The 13,796-nt window shown below is 41.1% G+C and overlaps 1 protein-coding gene across 1 annotated transcript in view; it reads left to right on the top strand.

The window, feature by feature from the left end:
* The first annotated feature begins 7,462 nt into the window (after nt 1-7,462).
* Nucleotides 7,463-13,796, top strand: part of MDFIC2 (MyoD family inhibitor domain containing 2) — a 47,214-nt gene continuing 40,880 nt past the window's right edge. The window contains exon 1 of the mRNA XM_054216716.1: nt 7,463-7,550. Coding sequence (XP_054072691.1) covers nt 7,463-7,550 — 88 coding nt within the window. The remainder of the gene's footprint in view (nt 7,551-13,796) is intronic.

Here is a 13,796-nt window from a genome sequence, read left to right as displayed (position 1 = left end):
ATCACAGCCCTTTACAAAGCATCTCATAGAAGCATTAGCAAGAAAGATCCCAAGTAACTCCCATAACCACCAACCTGTTGGTTCCTTTAGGACAAGTTCTTAATCTCTCCTTGTTAGTCCTGTTTGACTCCAGCTAGAAACTAGCACGATCATTCAGGAGCTTGACCTGAGGTTTCTTGCACCCCAGGGAGACCCTACATAAGAGTTCACAAAGTTGGTGTTGTCTCTCTACTGCTGCTTTCTGTCTGTCCTTATAAGGATTTAAACAAAGGCAAACAAACATAGCAAAACAACAAGAAACTCATTTCAGTAACAGTTAGCTGAGAAATAGTAGTGCTGAATTCAAGGCAGCTACAAGTTCCCTTGACGTCTTCCTGAAAATAAGGTAGAGATTTAATTTGGTCCTTTTCTTATAAGAGTAATTTAGACAACGCCCCCCCTTCTCATCTGTACTCATCACCTCCGAGAAGGCTACCACATCTCAACCACTGTTGGGAAGCAGCTTACTTAAAAGCACAAAGGGAAAACACTTAAGTCGGTTTTCTCCCTGTTTAAAAAGTGCAGTGCTTTCACTGACATCTTGTCTGGGATAGAGCTGTTTAGGGAGGTGCTGTCAAGCTTTGCCAGTCAACAAAGGAGTCCGTAAGTGCTCAGATTCCTCTTCATTAAAAAATACTTGCCACTGGCTTTTTACATATGATGGAAGATGTAGCAAATCGCTGTTGCGCCTACCTGGCTTGCAAATAATGTTAAAAACAGAGTGATCCGGCTGTCAGCAATCCCAGTATGCATTCTGCACTTGCTGAAAATGTGAGTGATATTTCTCAATGGTTCCATGTACGTACTTATGCACACAGATGAGTCAACTGATACTCAAGAAGCTGCATCTGTAGTTCATCAAACCACGAGGGGCCAGAGATTAAAGGTATTCACGGATTCCTGCAAGGGAACAAACTGCGGGGCCGCACGTGCCATCCATGAAAGTGCAGTTTGGGAAATGTAAATCTTCATTTCTGACCTACTCCAAATGCCTGTATAGCAGAGGCAAGTGATTTCACAGGAACTCTGCAAACTTCTACCAGCCCAACCACAACAGGTCAGGGCTAACAAGCACTTTGGAGGACAGGACAACAGTTCAAAACAATCTTCATAAATCAGAGAAACAGCATGAGGAAAATGGGGATGAAGTTCAGGAAGCACAGCTGCACAATCCTATGCTTAGGTGGGAATAATCAGTTGTGTTAAAAAAAAATAAAATGGTTACATTGCTATGCTGCAGAACAGAATCTGGGAATCTGGGGAACAGGACGGATTATAAACCAAACATAAGTCAACAATTTCATGCTGTCCTGAAAAAGACAAACATCATACTGGGATGTATAAACAGGAAGAAAACTTGTGAAACATGCCAGTAACCTCACTGCTCCATCCCATCTGCGCAGAGTCTTAGGTAGAACATGACCACTTTTGGACACCAAATTACTAGGAAGATGAAGCCCAACGAAGATGATCATAGGCTAAGGAGTATGATCTACATGTAAGTGGGGAAAAAAGCTGAGGGAAAATGTGCTAACTCTCCTTTATCTGCTGAAAGGATTGTCGCAAAGGGACAGGAAACTCAGCATTGCACAGGCAGAACAGAAAGCACAAGAGGCAATGGATTGACTCTGAAGCAAAGGAGGAGTTTTGTGTCATCAAGAAAAGGTTTTGTATTTGTTATCAGGACAGAAAAGCCCTGGAGTAAACCGCCTGGAAAGGCCATGTATCTAGATGTCTTCGTGGGACTGCAGAAACAAGTTGTCTGAGTATTGCCAAAGAGACACACAGAAAGTCAATCCTGCATTGAGCTAAACAAGGCGTAAACAGTCTCCTGAGATTCTTCAAAAATTCTTGTAAAAATATTCAACTAGGACCCTTGTAATAATCTGAGACAGACAGTTTCTAGACAGTAGTAATGAACTGTTGCAATCAAGATACAATCTTCATTTTTCACACCTGTTACACAAACTCCTGTATGCCCCCAACAAAAGCCCTGTAACTACTGTTGGTTACACCTATCTGCCAAAGGATACATCCCCTCCACGCGATGGTCACATTCCTGTCCCTCTTACACCAGTACACACTGTGATATGGAGCAATTACATCCAATCTATTTATTTACCATCTCATCAAGTCTTTCACAATTTTTGCTGTAATACTCAAGACGATTTAAAATATTCATCTGGAAAGGTCTCCTGCAGAAGGTGTTCCTTGGCCCAGAGGGACCTGTTTTACCCACCTTTCCAAATACATCAAACCTATGGGCCAATTGTCCCATAACACGCTATATATCTTTTTTTTTTTTTTAAAAGCTCTTGGGTTTAAGGCACTTTCCACCCAAACACACCCACCAAAGTGCCAGGGCAATGCGGAAACACCTATAAAGACAGCACACAGAGAGGTAAAGGAGAACTTGGCCCATGATGGACAAAACACTAAACAGCACAGGAGGATTTTCTGCTTAAAGCCAGGCTGTACAAAGGCACACATAGCTCACGTGTTACTGTAAAGCAATTATAAACTGTGGGCCTTGGTTTTGATTGGGGCCTCTAAGAGTTTGCTGCTAGTAGGAGGGAAAGCAGCCAAAGCGTACTGCTGCTTTCAGAGACCCTTCCCCAGCCTGGACAGGGTTTTCATGGCTCCAGGATTGGAGACTGGTTCTTTCTGCCTTCCCCACCTCAGCACCATGCTATCATCCTCCCAACTTTATTTCACACTTGCCCTTCATCCTCTTCATAGCTTTTAGCACAGACACCCAGTAACCTCCCCTCTTGCCCTCTTGGAAGATGAAAAACACGCAGTCTCTCTCTTTTCTTTACTGTTCAGTGGAAATACGGGACATTCTTAATCTTACTGGTTTGTGCTTCCTCTACATTATTAGTGACCTCTATGCTAACCCACCTTTGCAATCCTTTTCCAGCTTTTATTCCACCCTCCAGTCTAAGCATATTGCCAGAGGTTCACCGACCTACAGTGTCACAGAGTGGAAGAGTAAAATAAAGCCCCATGTCTCCCCTTGCAGGACACGGAGTTATTGAAAAATTATCTAGAATGTCTATGAGGCAGAGTGATGGGGAGTAAAATCCTACTGTCTTTGTACTGCTTAGAGCCTCTGCAGCATATAGATCATTTGTCAGCGCCAGTTTGAGGTAGTCTCTATAAACAGGCTGCTTTGCATTTGAAGCACTCGCAGGACATGATGGTTCGGCTAAAAAACCATGCATTTTACATGTAATCACCAGGATAATTTGGCTGTATATCGTGTTCCCACAACTTAATATTCTACCTACAGATGCATGATCAAGAAGAGATTCCTTGACTTTGACAGGGCACATCACATTATACTCACTTTATTATTGGAAATGATCACCCCAGGGTGCAAAAGGGAGCAAAGGCATAGTTTCAACATCTTTTTTTTTTTTTTTTAAACCACATTTACTGCAGTGCAGGGTATTCCAAAGCTACAGAGCGCCACTTGCCAGTGGACAAGCAGCTAAATTTTACCTGGATAGTGCAAGAAAGAAATAACTGCTTAATCTAATGCTGTGCTGTGGAAAATTCACACTGGAAAACTCAACTTCTGGGCACACAGTTCATATCCTCAAGTACAAAGTCACTTCAGGTAGTAAAATAGAGTGTTGTAAATGCTGTACCCATAGAGGTTACCAAAAACTCTCTCCTGGCTGCGACTACACATCCTCCCTTAGTCTCAGGACAGGACCTGATTCTGGACTCCTGACTTAACATTAAGCACGCAAAGAAACCTTGGCAGTTTTTATGCTTGCTAGGACCAACAATGAGGTTTTTTCCTCTGCTTTGATGTTTATTACAACTTGTTAAAGTTTCCTATTCTCCAACTCTGCAAAGACTTGAATGCGCTCCCAGTTGAGCAGACCAGAAAAACACACTCTCAAATCTCAACAAGCGCTTGATACAGTACATTTATCTGGCAACCGATTGATATCACATCTATTTTGGCATTATGATTTTATATTTTTTTTTATCCTCCATATAAATGCCCTATTTCACAATCTGGAAGGAAAACTAACAAGTGATGGCCCATAGCTATTTAATAGCTATAAAATAAAACCTATAAAATAAAAGTGAAATGAATTATCAAACCATAACCTAAAGTTTGGTGTTTAAAATGGGCCATGGCTTTAAAAATTCAATTACAGCTTTAATAGAAATAAGTTTACTCAATATTTTAATGACCTTCTCTCATAATGTTTTTTTCCTCGTTTGCAAAGGCTGGCATCACCGAGGATGCATGGCAAGCCTGCCTTTCCTTTAACTACTTTAAGATTGATTAGGAAACAGAATTATTGATGCATTTGTCCAAAATACCTTAATTAAATGAGGCAAAAAATAGCACACAGAAGCATGTCTCAGTAGAAAACTGGAGTTGATCGAGATTAAGAAAGGTTACATTTAGTGTTCCTGCATTGAAAACATTAGGACCATTAACTGAATGTCAGCAATGGAGAATATCCTGAATAGGAAACTCATTTAATATTTTCTTAACTTGCTGGTGGGCTATTTCCTGAGGTTCAGGTTAGGTAACTTCTGCAGATTTGCATGCTACCAACACACAGAGGGGTCCTACAGGGCATCTCAGCTGAGGACAGCAGATGAAGAGATCATCTCAGAACGTCTCAGAAGCCTGCATTACCTTCGTGGAAGCACAGATACAAAGCCAGCTTTGTGTTTGCTTGGTTTTGTCAAACTGGTATTGTCACGGCTTGGGGGATGCATTTTGCAACGGGCTGTCAGCGATGCTGGTTTCTTGCACCCCTGGGGGCCGAGGCTGGACTCACTGCTAGCTCCTGCTCGGAAAAAAAAGACCCTTAAGGACCAGACTTCAGGGGCCATAATTTCAAGTGACAGCGGCTTCCAGGGCTGTGGTTTTGGAGGGGTTTTTCTTGTCTGTTTCACTTTCTTTGCGAGACATGAGGATTTTGACAAAATCTCTAGAAAAGCAGGGAAGGGGTGCTGAATGAACTAGAGAGAAAGAATTTTCTCTCTAGTTTGTTTTGGAAACAACCCATATCTTCACTTTAAACAGTGCCTCTGAAGCGCACAGTAGCACCAGGTCCACGTTGCAATCAGATAGGTCTAGGCTGGTGTATGTGGAGCCCAGCTGATTTTATGAGGACCCAACCAGGAGCTCTATAGCTTGCCCTGACAAAGCCAGCTGAAGAATCAGCACCACTGATAAATTTAAAGCATTGCAGGTGCAATAACATGGGAAAAATAGGTAAGTGTTTCTGGGAGAAAGAAGGGAACTGCAATTGAAAATACATGATTCTCAAAGCCGCATCCAAGGGGAATGGAACAAAGATCTTAAAATATTAGCCCTTGATGTTTCCCCCCTGTGGTTGCAATTATTCCCAAAGTACCCTGCTTAAAATAGGTTTTCAAACCATGCAAGACTAATCATTGCAATTTGGAGATGTAAGTAGGCACTTACCATGCGATTCACAAATAGCTAAAGATGGTAGAAGAATCTCAGTCATGTTGGCACAAGAGATTTAAAAAAAGAAAGAAAACATTTTTTTTCTTGTAAGAATGACATGTGATGGGAGAGTAGAGGAAGATAATTGTCATAACAAAGGGAATATGTTATTATTTATTGGCCACACTTAAGCACGGGGATCTTGGATTATAGTATCTGGTGACAAATGCTGCTTGAAATTTTGTAAATATTGCTTAAAAGGTAAGATAACTGAGTAATTCTGCATGTGCTCTGCAGCCAACACTTTCAAAATTCAGTGCTGGGATGCAGAGTGACACTTTCTTTTTGTCCTGTAGAAGAAGGAAGATGCGACACCTAAGCACCCTAAAATCTTGCTTTCTTTGGTCTTGGCTATACTCCTGCTAATCTTAGAGCAATATTCCTGGTAACTATGGCAAGAGACTTTTTAAAACCAACTAAAAACCTTAAATTTTTAGTGCCTTCAAGGTAGGGGTCAGTTCAGACTGTCACCCTGCCCTCTGTGCTGCTGACCATCATGCCCACCCAGCACAAGGGCTGTCCCCACTAGAGACCATTCAGCCCTGTTGCAATGGAGGTGACAACTGTTCATCCCTGCAGACCTGCCCTCCCCCGTGAGGACGGATTTCACCCTCCTGAGCTCGGGAGAGTCACAGCACTCAGCTCACCACGGGACTAGACCTTTTCTTTGCCAAAGTAGCAGCTGTAAATAGACCTTTAGAGTCTAATTTCTACGTCCTTCAGTATTTTAACCTACATTCAGCCAAAACATTGACACGTTTATCTGATTTGTCACTATTAATTTCCTGGTTCCCTTTTTATTTTCTTCCTCCTTTTGCAGATTCACTGGGTTATGAACTGCAATAATAACCTTTCCAAACCAATTTTTCTTCTTTTTTTTTTTCTTTTTTTAAAGCTTTTGATATATTTTTTTATCACTCTACTAGTGCTGGGGTGCTGATTACCCCCCTCCTTCCCTACCCAGCTCTAGAAGTGCATGCAAACAAAAAGGGGGAAAAAAAAAAAAAAAAACAACCCTCAGCAATAAGTTGGCTGATTCTGGCAGCAAGACAAATGTAGCACCACACAGCAGGCAGGCAGAGAGTGCACTGCTCATCCTTTCGGTTTTGTCAGTGTATGGGAATGCTGGACATCAACACACAGCGAGGGATTCGGCCGAAAGCACTCCTCCTTGGCGTCTGAACCCTGCTGCTTTCACCCCCGGTTGGAAAGATACAGGTAAAAATAGAGAAATGCTTTAGCTAACTGGATTCAGTGAAAATAGAAAGCAGTTACAAGAAGCCTGGACAGCCTAATCTGATTCCTAGCAGGCAATGGAAGTAAACCACAGCGTACGGGCTGATAGCTACCGTATACGTAATACCCTCAGGTACTGTAACTTGCATGTGATTCTTCGCATTACAGCAAATAAATTGTTGCAAGTGGCATTAAAGATTTTATATTTTTTTTAACACACTTTGTTCATGTTGCCTCTATAAATATTTATCATTGTTTACATAATTATACCTCTCTGACAGCAGGCGCTACAGCAACTTTGAACCACGATAAACAGGCAGACTGGATGCCTCCTTTTTAGCCCGACCGTGTCTATTCTGTGTGTTGTACGTACGTCTATTACCAGCACGCTATGAGCATATCACTCATCCGTTTCATAATGTAATTTATAGTTACATTACAAAAGAATCCATCTACAAACAGCAACTATGTAATATTGATAAAGCATTTAGGAACAGAACATAAATTTAACGACTGAGGTATTACCTAGTATCAATAATCTGCAGAAAAAAAATGTGTCTGTATAAGTAATCACAATTTATTATAACAGGAACCTAAACAGAGAACATATTTCTTTGTCAGAAACTTTCTTTAAAAGAACTTGACATCCCAAAATTCTTTTCCTCCCCGCAGATGTCAGAAGCCGAGACAGACAAGGTAAAAATCAAACCAGCAGAAAGTTTTGAGCATGACAAGCAAAATATTTCTTGGCTGAAGAAAGGTGAGTTCCATTGCTGAGTTATTAGTTACTGGTTTGTGTTCAGAGATATTTCTCATTTATTGACAATTATTTTTTGAAGAAAAAGGCATAAGAATACTTTACAGGCTTAAATATGGCCAGGAATTTCTACCACATGAATTCCATAGCTTGACTTCTACAAAAAGTGCATGTACATTTGCTTACAGAAAGGCCTAGATTACCAAATTTTAAAGTAAACTGAAAGCTCTTTTTTTTTTCTAATATCCTTGCATTCCTGGGGAAGTTTTATTTGACACGAACTATAAGCCATTAACAAGTATGGACCATCATCTTAGTTCTGATGAAGAGTTTCTATTAACTCAAGCTATTGCTGAATCAGATTAATATTTGTTTGGTTTTCACAAACAGGAGTAAAGATCAGCCCTGAATCTTTGGATTTGGCAGTGTGTTATCTTAGAATAAAGTAGCATCGGTCCAGCAGCGCTTTATGAATTATAAACTCTCAGAAACAGAGAAGTTATAAAAAATAAGTATAGGAGACCTTTCCAGTTTTAAAGGCTGAAAAATGGCAGGTGTTAAGTAAATAATTTGTGTCAGATACTGGTATTTCAAATAGTACTTTCTATTAGTTAAGCTATTTAGAAGACAGACATACGATTGTAACGATTTTCTTATCGCACATGCCTGTACGCATAAAGGACAAAGGCTCTTAGGATAATTTTCTTGCTGGAAAAATCGATTTGCCAAGTTAGTACATAGCTTATTACATCTTTATGTATGTTTGTTGGTCATAGTGGAGTTACTTTATTTTATTTCATACACACACAAGAATGTGAATCTAAATAAAGTCTCAAAGCAGACACTTTAAAGATGCATGTGATACAAATTAAATATCTGTGGTTAGGTGCAAATTATGGTTTTTTTTAATGAGAACAGTTACATTCTAATCCTAACAAAAGTATTTGGGGAAGACTCAACAAGTGATCTCATATTTTGAAAATATTAACTATGGCGGTATTGAGGAAAAGGCTCATTTATAGCCACTATTATGTCATCTGTAAAGTGTGCATCACTATTTTAAGCTCATGTAGTTAATTGTAGGTTAGATCGTTTAGCTGCAAGAGGGGCTGCAATGAAGTAGGCCTAAATTAATGCCTCTGCCTCGCAGTCCTCATGGTTTATGCAGCATTTCTGAAGAACGAAAACAGCACTCTCGAGCAGAGCTGACTAACCAACATGCAGGCTCTGTTTGGCCGGTCACCCAAACCCCTCTGCTTGCAAAGCAGCAGCTAACTTCAGTAAAAACTCTGCAAGCAGAAGATTTGCAGTTTGAGCATCAGAGAGCGAGAGAGCTGAGCGAGAGCTGGGTCTGATCCTACCAGACAGCATTGCACTTCAGTTTGTCAACAGCTAACAGGTAACCAAACCGCGTAGGCATTCCGTCAGAATAGAGTAGTGCACAAGAGATTTGCAACTTTACAAAAGGTACGGGGGACTTTAACCGGTCCGTGCCTCTGAGCAGGACAAGACCGATGGCACGGGCCCTCAGAGTCCCATACGGCTATTTATCCTCTGGTCCAGACCTACTCCAGTAGCCAGGTGGCATCTCTCACACCTGTACCTTCCTGAGTTCATTTGACTTCAGTGATGCTAATCCACAATGTTTTCCACTTCCTAAGGAGAGACACCATCCAGAGTTTCTGTATCATTAGTAACGTTTTGACTGTTTTGTACTTGGAAGAGCTGACCTCTCTCAGAAAGAGCCAAACACTGTCTATCAGTGTCTATCCTCTTCTCTCTGAACTGCCATAGAGTAGAATTGGGCCTTGAAGGTCTTGTACAGAAGCTGAGTCAATAAATAGCTGAAACGTGTCTCATAAGGAAAGGAAATTTTCCTTGAGATAAGAATGTGGACATTATCTTATATTGAAGTTTGCTTTTTAAAAATTTTGTTAATGTTTCTTTGCTTTAAGCACTTCTGTAGCACACAGTGGGTTTTTAAAATATGGTGAACCAAATTGTCTGGAGCAGAAGCTTAAGTTCTATGTTTAAATGTTTTAAAAATACCTCATGTATAGATTTCAGGCATTCCAATAAACAATGAATTGTGGAGAACAGACTCGTACTGTTTCCATCAGGCACAGTAAGAAGACTATATGTTCTTTTAGCATCCAGTTTTAAAGAAAAGTTATTTTTATTCATGGTTTTGTATTGATTATTTGTTCCTTCTAAAAGAAACAATCATGAACCACATAGTATCAGAAATAAACAAAAAATATAGACTAAGCTATGGCTTTAGTATCTTTCCTAGACTTCTTTTTTTTCCTAATGCTTTGCAAAGTAATAACTTGTGGACCGGTAGTGCAGTGGGTTGACATCAAAATAAGGTACCAATTACTTTTTTGTTGACTTTCAGCATTAGAAGCTATTTAATCAGGGAAGGGTAGAGGAGGACTTTAATCTGGATGTCAGTTATTTATCGTCCACTTGTTTTGGAAGAAGAAATTTTGGCTTCTGTCTTTAAGCTTCTAAAAGCAAAAATAATCAAAGCCTCATTCTGAGGAAAAACTTCTTCCACAAAGCAAAAGAGAAACCAAACCAGCCTCGTGAAAAGTATTACAGAAAAACATTAGGTTATGCGTACAGGATTGTATCTTATTGTATCAGCAGGGAGAGCATAAATGGTCCTACACACGCCTCTACCCCTCAGTAAGTCATTTGCACCCACTGCTGTGCTCCTGCACCCCTGCCACGAGTGCGCCAGAAGACTGACGGGAATCAAAGATGACATGGAAAAAAATAATGCTGCACAAGCCAGCACAGTCTTGGAGAGAAACATCTACATGATCACGGCCCTAGACTGTATTTTTAAAGTGGACATTGGCACATTTGCCCTCTCCTTTTATTTCTTGCTTCCCCTACAAGCCTTTTTTTGGTGAAGGGCCTGAGGTCCTCCCCAGCACCTAGCAGATCGTAGAGATGTAATAAAATAATAATACAAATGTAAACAGGGAAGCAGACCGGCAAATGCGTGCTCTAGGCTTGCTAGACTTTAGAAAGTCCTAAAACATCTCTGTACCTCCCTAAGGTACCGAGCACTTAAGTGTGAATGTGGACAACATGGGAGACTCCCTGGGTTGAGAGTGCAAATGAGGATGGTGAAATGATCACAGTCCTATCCCAAGATGCCTCAGGGTGAAGAATTTATACCAGCAATCTTTTCTGATAGTATGGCAGGTTCCTCAGGACTATTATTTCTAAAGATCACACAACAGATGAGAAAACCTGTGTTTGGAGGGTATGCATCAGACCATCACGTGCAAATCAACCAGAGTCGGTACAAATGAGCACTGAGAAAAGGCAGTTGTGGGCCTCTTTTTCTGCTTGTCTGATCTTAGCAACTGGTGAGAACCTACCCAGGAAATCCTGGGACATAAGACTAAAACCAGACAATGACTCCTATTTTCTGTAGGAGTAGAGGCAGTTATCCCTGCTTGCCTATTCCCACAGAGAAGAGCTCATTTTTGGAGGTGGAAGGCAGTTTTGGATGAAGATGGAGAGTTCCCCATGCCAACACCTACAAGACATCGGGGCAGAGTGAAACATGGGCTTATTTGCAAAGAAGTATCTGCAGTTACCTACATTTCTGCCCTGAAAAACTAAAGTAGGAATCCTCAGCACACGCATTATCCCCACTTATAGACATTTTGCCCTGGCACGCACAAAATGACAAAGTGTTTAAAATATGAATATGCATGTATAAGTAAAGAACGACCAACGTAACTTGGAGGTAGTATTGAAGAAGTGTCCTCTGCACGGGCCTGCATGCCCGTCTGTTTCATGCACCCACAAGATGTTCAACAAGCAGACGATCACACCCCAAGAAAGAAACATCTCTGTGGGCTCCTAATCAAGCGCAGGTTTTAGAGGAAATCTGGAAAGCTATGGAAGACGTGCCTTTAGAAATACATACCCAAGGATGAGAAACACTCCCAGAGGCTGACTCAGGGATGCTCCCACCTTGCACAGCACAGCCACGACCACAGAGCTGCCTCTTCCACATGGACCAGGGCTCTTTCTACTGTGGTGGTGATTTAGTGCCACATTAGCAGCCATCTGGTGGGAAGGGAGGTCAAAGCAGAGCTAAATTCACACCAGCCTCAGCATGTGGCTTTTGGAGTTCCTTACAAACATTTAATCTCTTGGTATCACTTGATGATTACAGCCATATGGATACGTGGGAGCAGGCAGGAGCTTATCTGACTGACATAAAGCTGTAAAAGGTGACACTGATCTTGCACAGGGGCCAGCAGCGGTCTGTTCACTATTTCTGCATCCATCGCAAACGCAAGGGAAAACGTGTGAGGGCCTAATACTGCCCTCCACCGGTTTCATCCCAAACTGGCCACAGCAGCCCAGGAACGCAGATCCAAGTTGGAGAGAAATGAAATTTCATTTCAGGATATTTTCACACAAAGCCCTCCTGTTTTATGCTGCCCAGCTGTGTACACAAATGCCCTCCATATATAACTTCCAGTGAAAAGTTAATGAAATGGCTTCCTTGCTCTCCTGCCAAAAATATAACTGAAATGCTAATCTCAAGACTTTCTCCAAAATAGCCCCTTTCTGCGCTAAAATTCTCATAAATCAGGAACATTTTTGTCTAAAATAAGGCTGTTTTCATTGTCTTGCAAATAGTAAAAAGTCTAGCCCCAATTTCTTTAATCGGCTGCTCTAGCCAGCAGATTTTCGCTGTAGGGTGAAATTCAGCCCTGTACTGAGGGTCAGGACAAGGTCAGCACTTAAACCATAAAATAGGGCTTAAGTGGTAAATAGAGCCTCTGTTCAGGATTATATTTCACCCCTCCAAGGACTATAGTTCATATGAAAAGGGAGATTTACTCATATCATAGACCTGGCTGCAGTGACATTATTCACATTACTCAAATAAGACTTTATTCCAGAAGTAATCCCACTGGGTGAGATTGTGCCACAGTTCTTCGTGGTACATCCCAGGAATCCAGTACAGGAGCAGACTATTCCTAACTGCACCACACCAAAACATCACACAGCCTGGTCCCGGGGTCATATTCCTGGGCATAATAGAAAAACTTTCCCTTATCGCAGCACTCAGAAACACCTTTTCCCCTCCCTGGTTACCCAGCGGCTTTAAGAGACTTTACAAGAAGTGATAAAGCAGGGAGGACACACCACCATGAGCCTGATTTCGCAGAAGGAGAGTTGTCCTGGAGACACTCAGGGAATTTCCCAGTTCTTTCATAACCTTCCAGCTTTTTACCTGGTTTGCAGGATCTGGAGTAATCATTACAAGGCTTATACTTTGGTTTCAGGGAGATTATTCTCAGCGGAGTGTTCTGATCTGATATATATCCTTGTGTTTGGGGAGCTAAATAACATTTTTAGAATTTCTTTCTTTCTAAAAACTCAGAAGTCGGTGAATGCAATTTTACATACACGCTTGGACACTTGTTTCCTGAATTTTCCTGACTTGGGTCCAGAAGCTTTTTTCACTCTCTTCTTCCAGCCTGAATTAAGTCATTGGATTGAAAAGCTTTATAGAAGACTGATAGCAAAGAAATACCTCTCAGTTTCATGTAACAGAAAATGCCAAATGCTTATAAGATGAATGCTGTAATCCAAGCAGACTGTTTCCAGATAAGAACACCACACAGACACAAAAAAAAAAGCACATTTAAAAACTGATGACAAGGATCCCAGGGGGCTTAAATTCCTGGAAGATGCCTTGTCAGCTTCAGGACTATGACCAAACGAATTAATCAAGACAACCCTTCCTTTAAGTTGTAAAACAGCAGATTTAAAGACTCTCTTCCAATGGAGAGGGAGTATATGAAATCTGCAATGGTCCCAGCTCACCACTCCTAATTATAGTTTTATAAACTGAGTGGTCCTTGATCTTTGAACTGGCGGGTCCTTGGAGATGTAAGACTTTGAGTACTGCCACAAAAGGGGAATGAACATACAGTAAAAGACAGTGATACTTCTCTGGGTGGTAGGGTTAAGTTTAAAGTCACACTCCTATGCTGGATATTGACTCTAAAAATGTAAGTGAAGGTTTATTTAGGTTTTATTGCCTTAAGTAAATTTGTTCCACAAAGGCAAAGTCTATTTCATTTAACTGCCAATGCTGGGGAAGACCTGAAGATGTTGTTTCATTCACCCCCTGGAAGTTTTCCAGAGCAATTCTGTTCTTTGCTGTACTTAGGCAAAATATTCAGGATTTTGTCC

Source organism: Rissa tridactyla, chromosome 10, assembly GCF_028500815.1.
Source record: "Rissa tridactyla isolate bRisTri1 chromosome 10, bRisTri1.patW.cur.20221130, whole genome shotgun sequence".
Taxonomy (NCBI): Eukaryota; Metazoa; Chordata; class Aves; order Charadriiformes; family Laridae; genus Rissa; species Rissa tridactyla.
The sequence above is the reverse complement of the archived record's forward strand: the minus strand, read 5'-3'. Positions and strand labels throughout refer to the sequence as shown.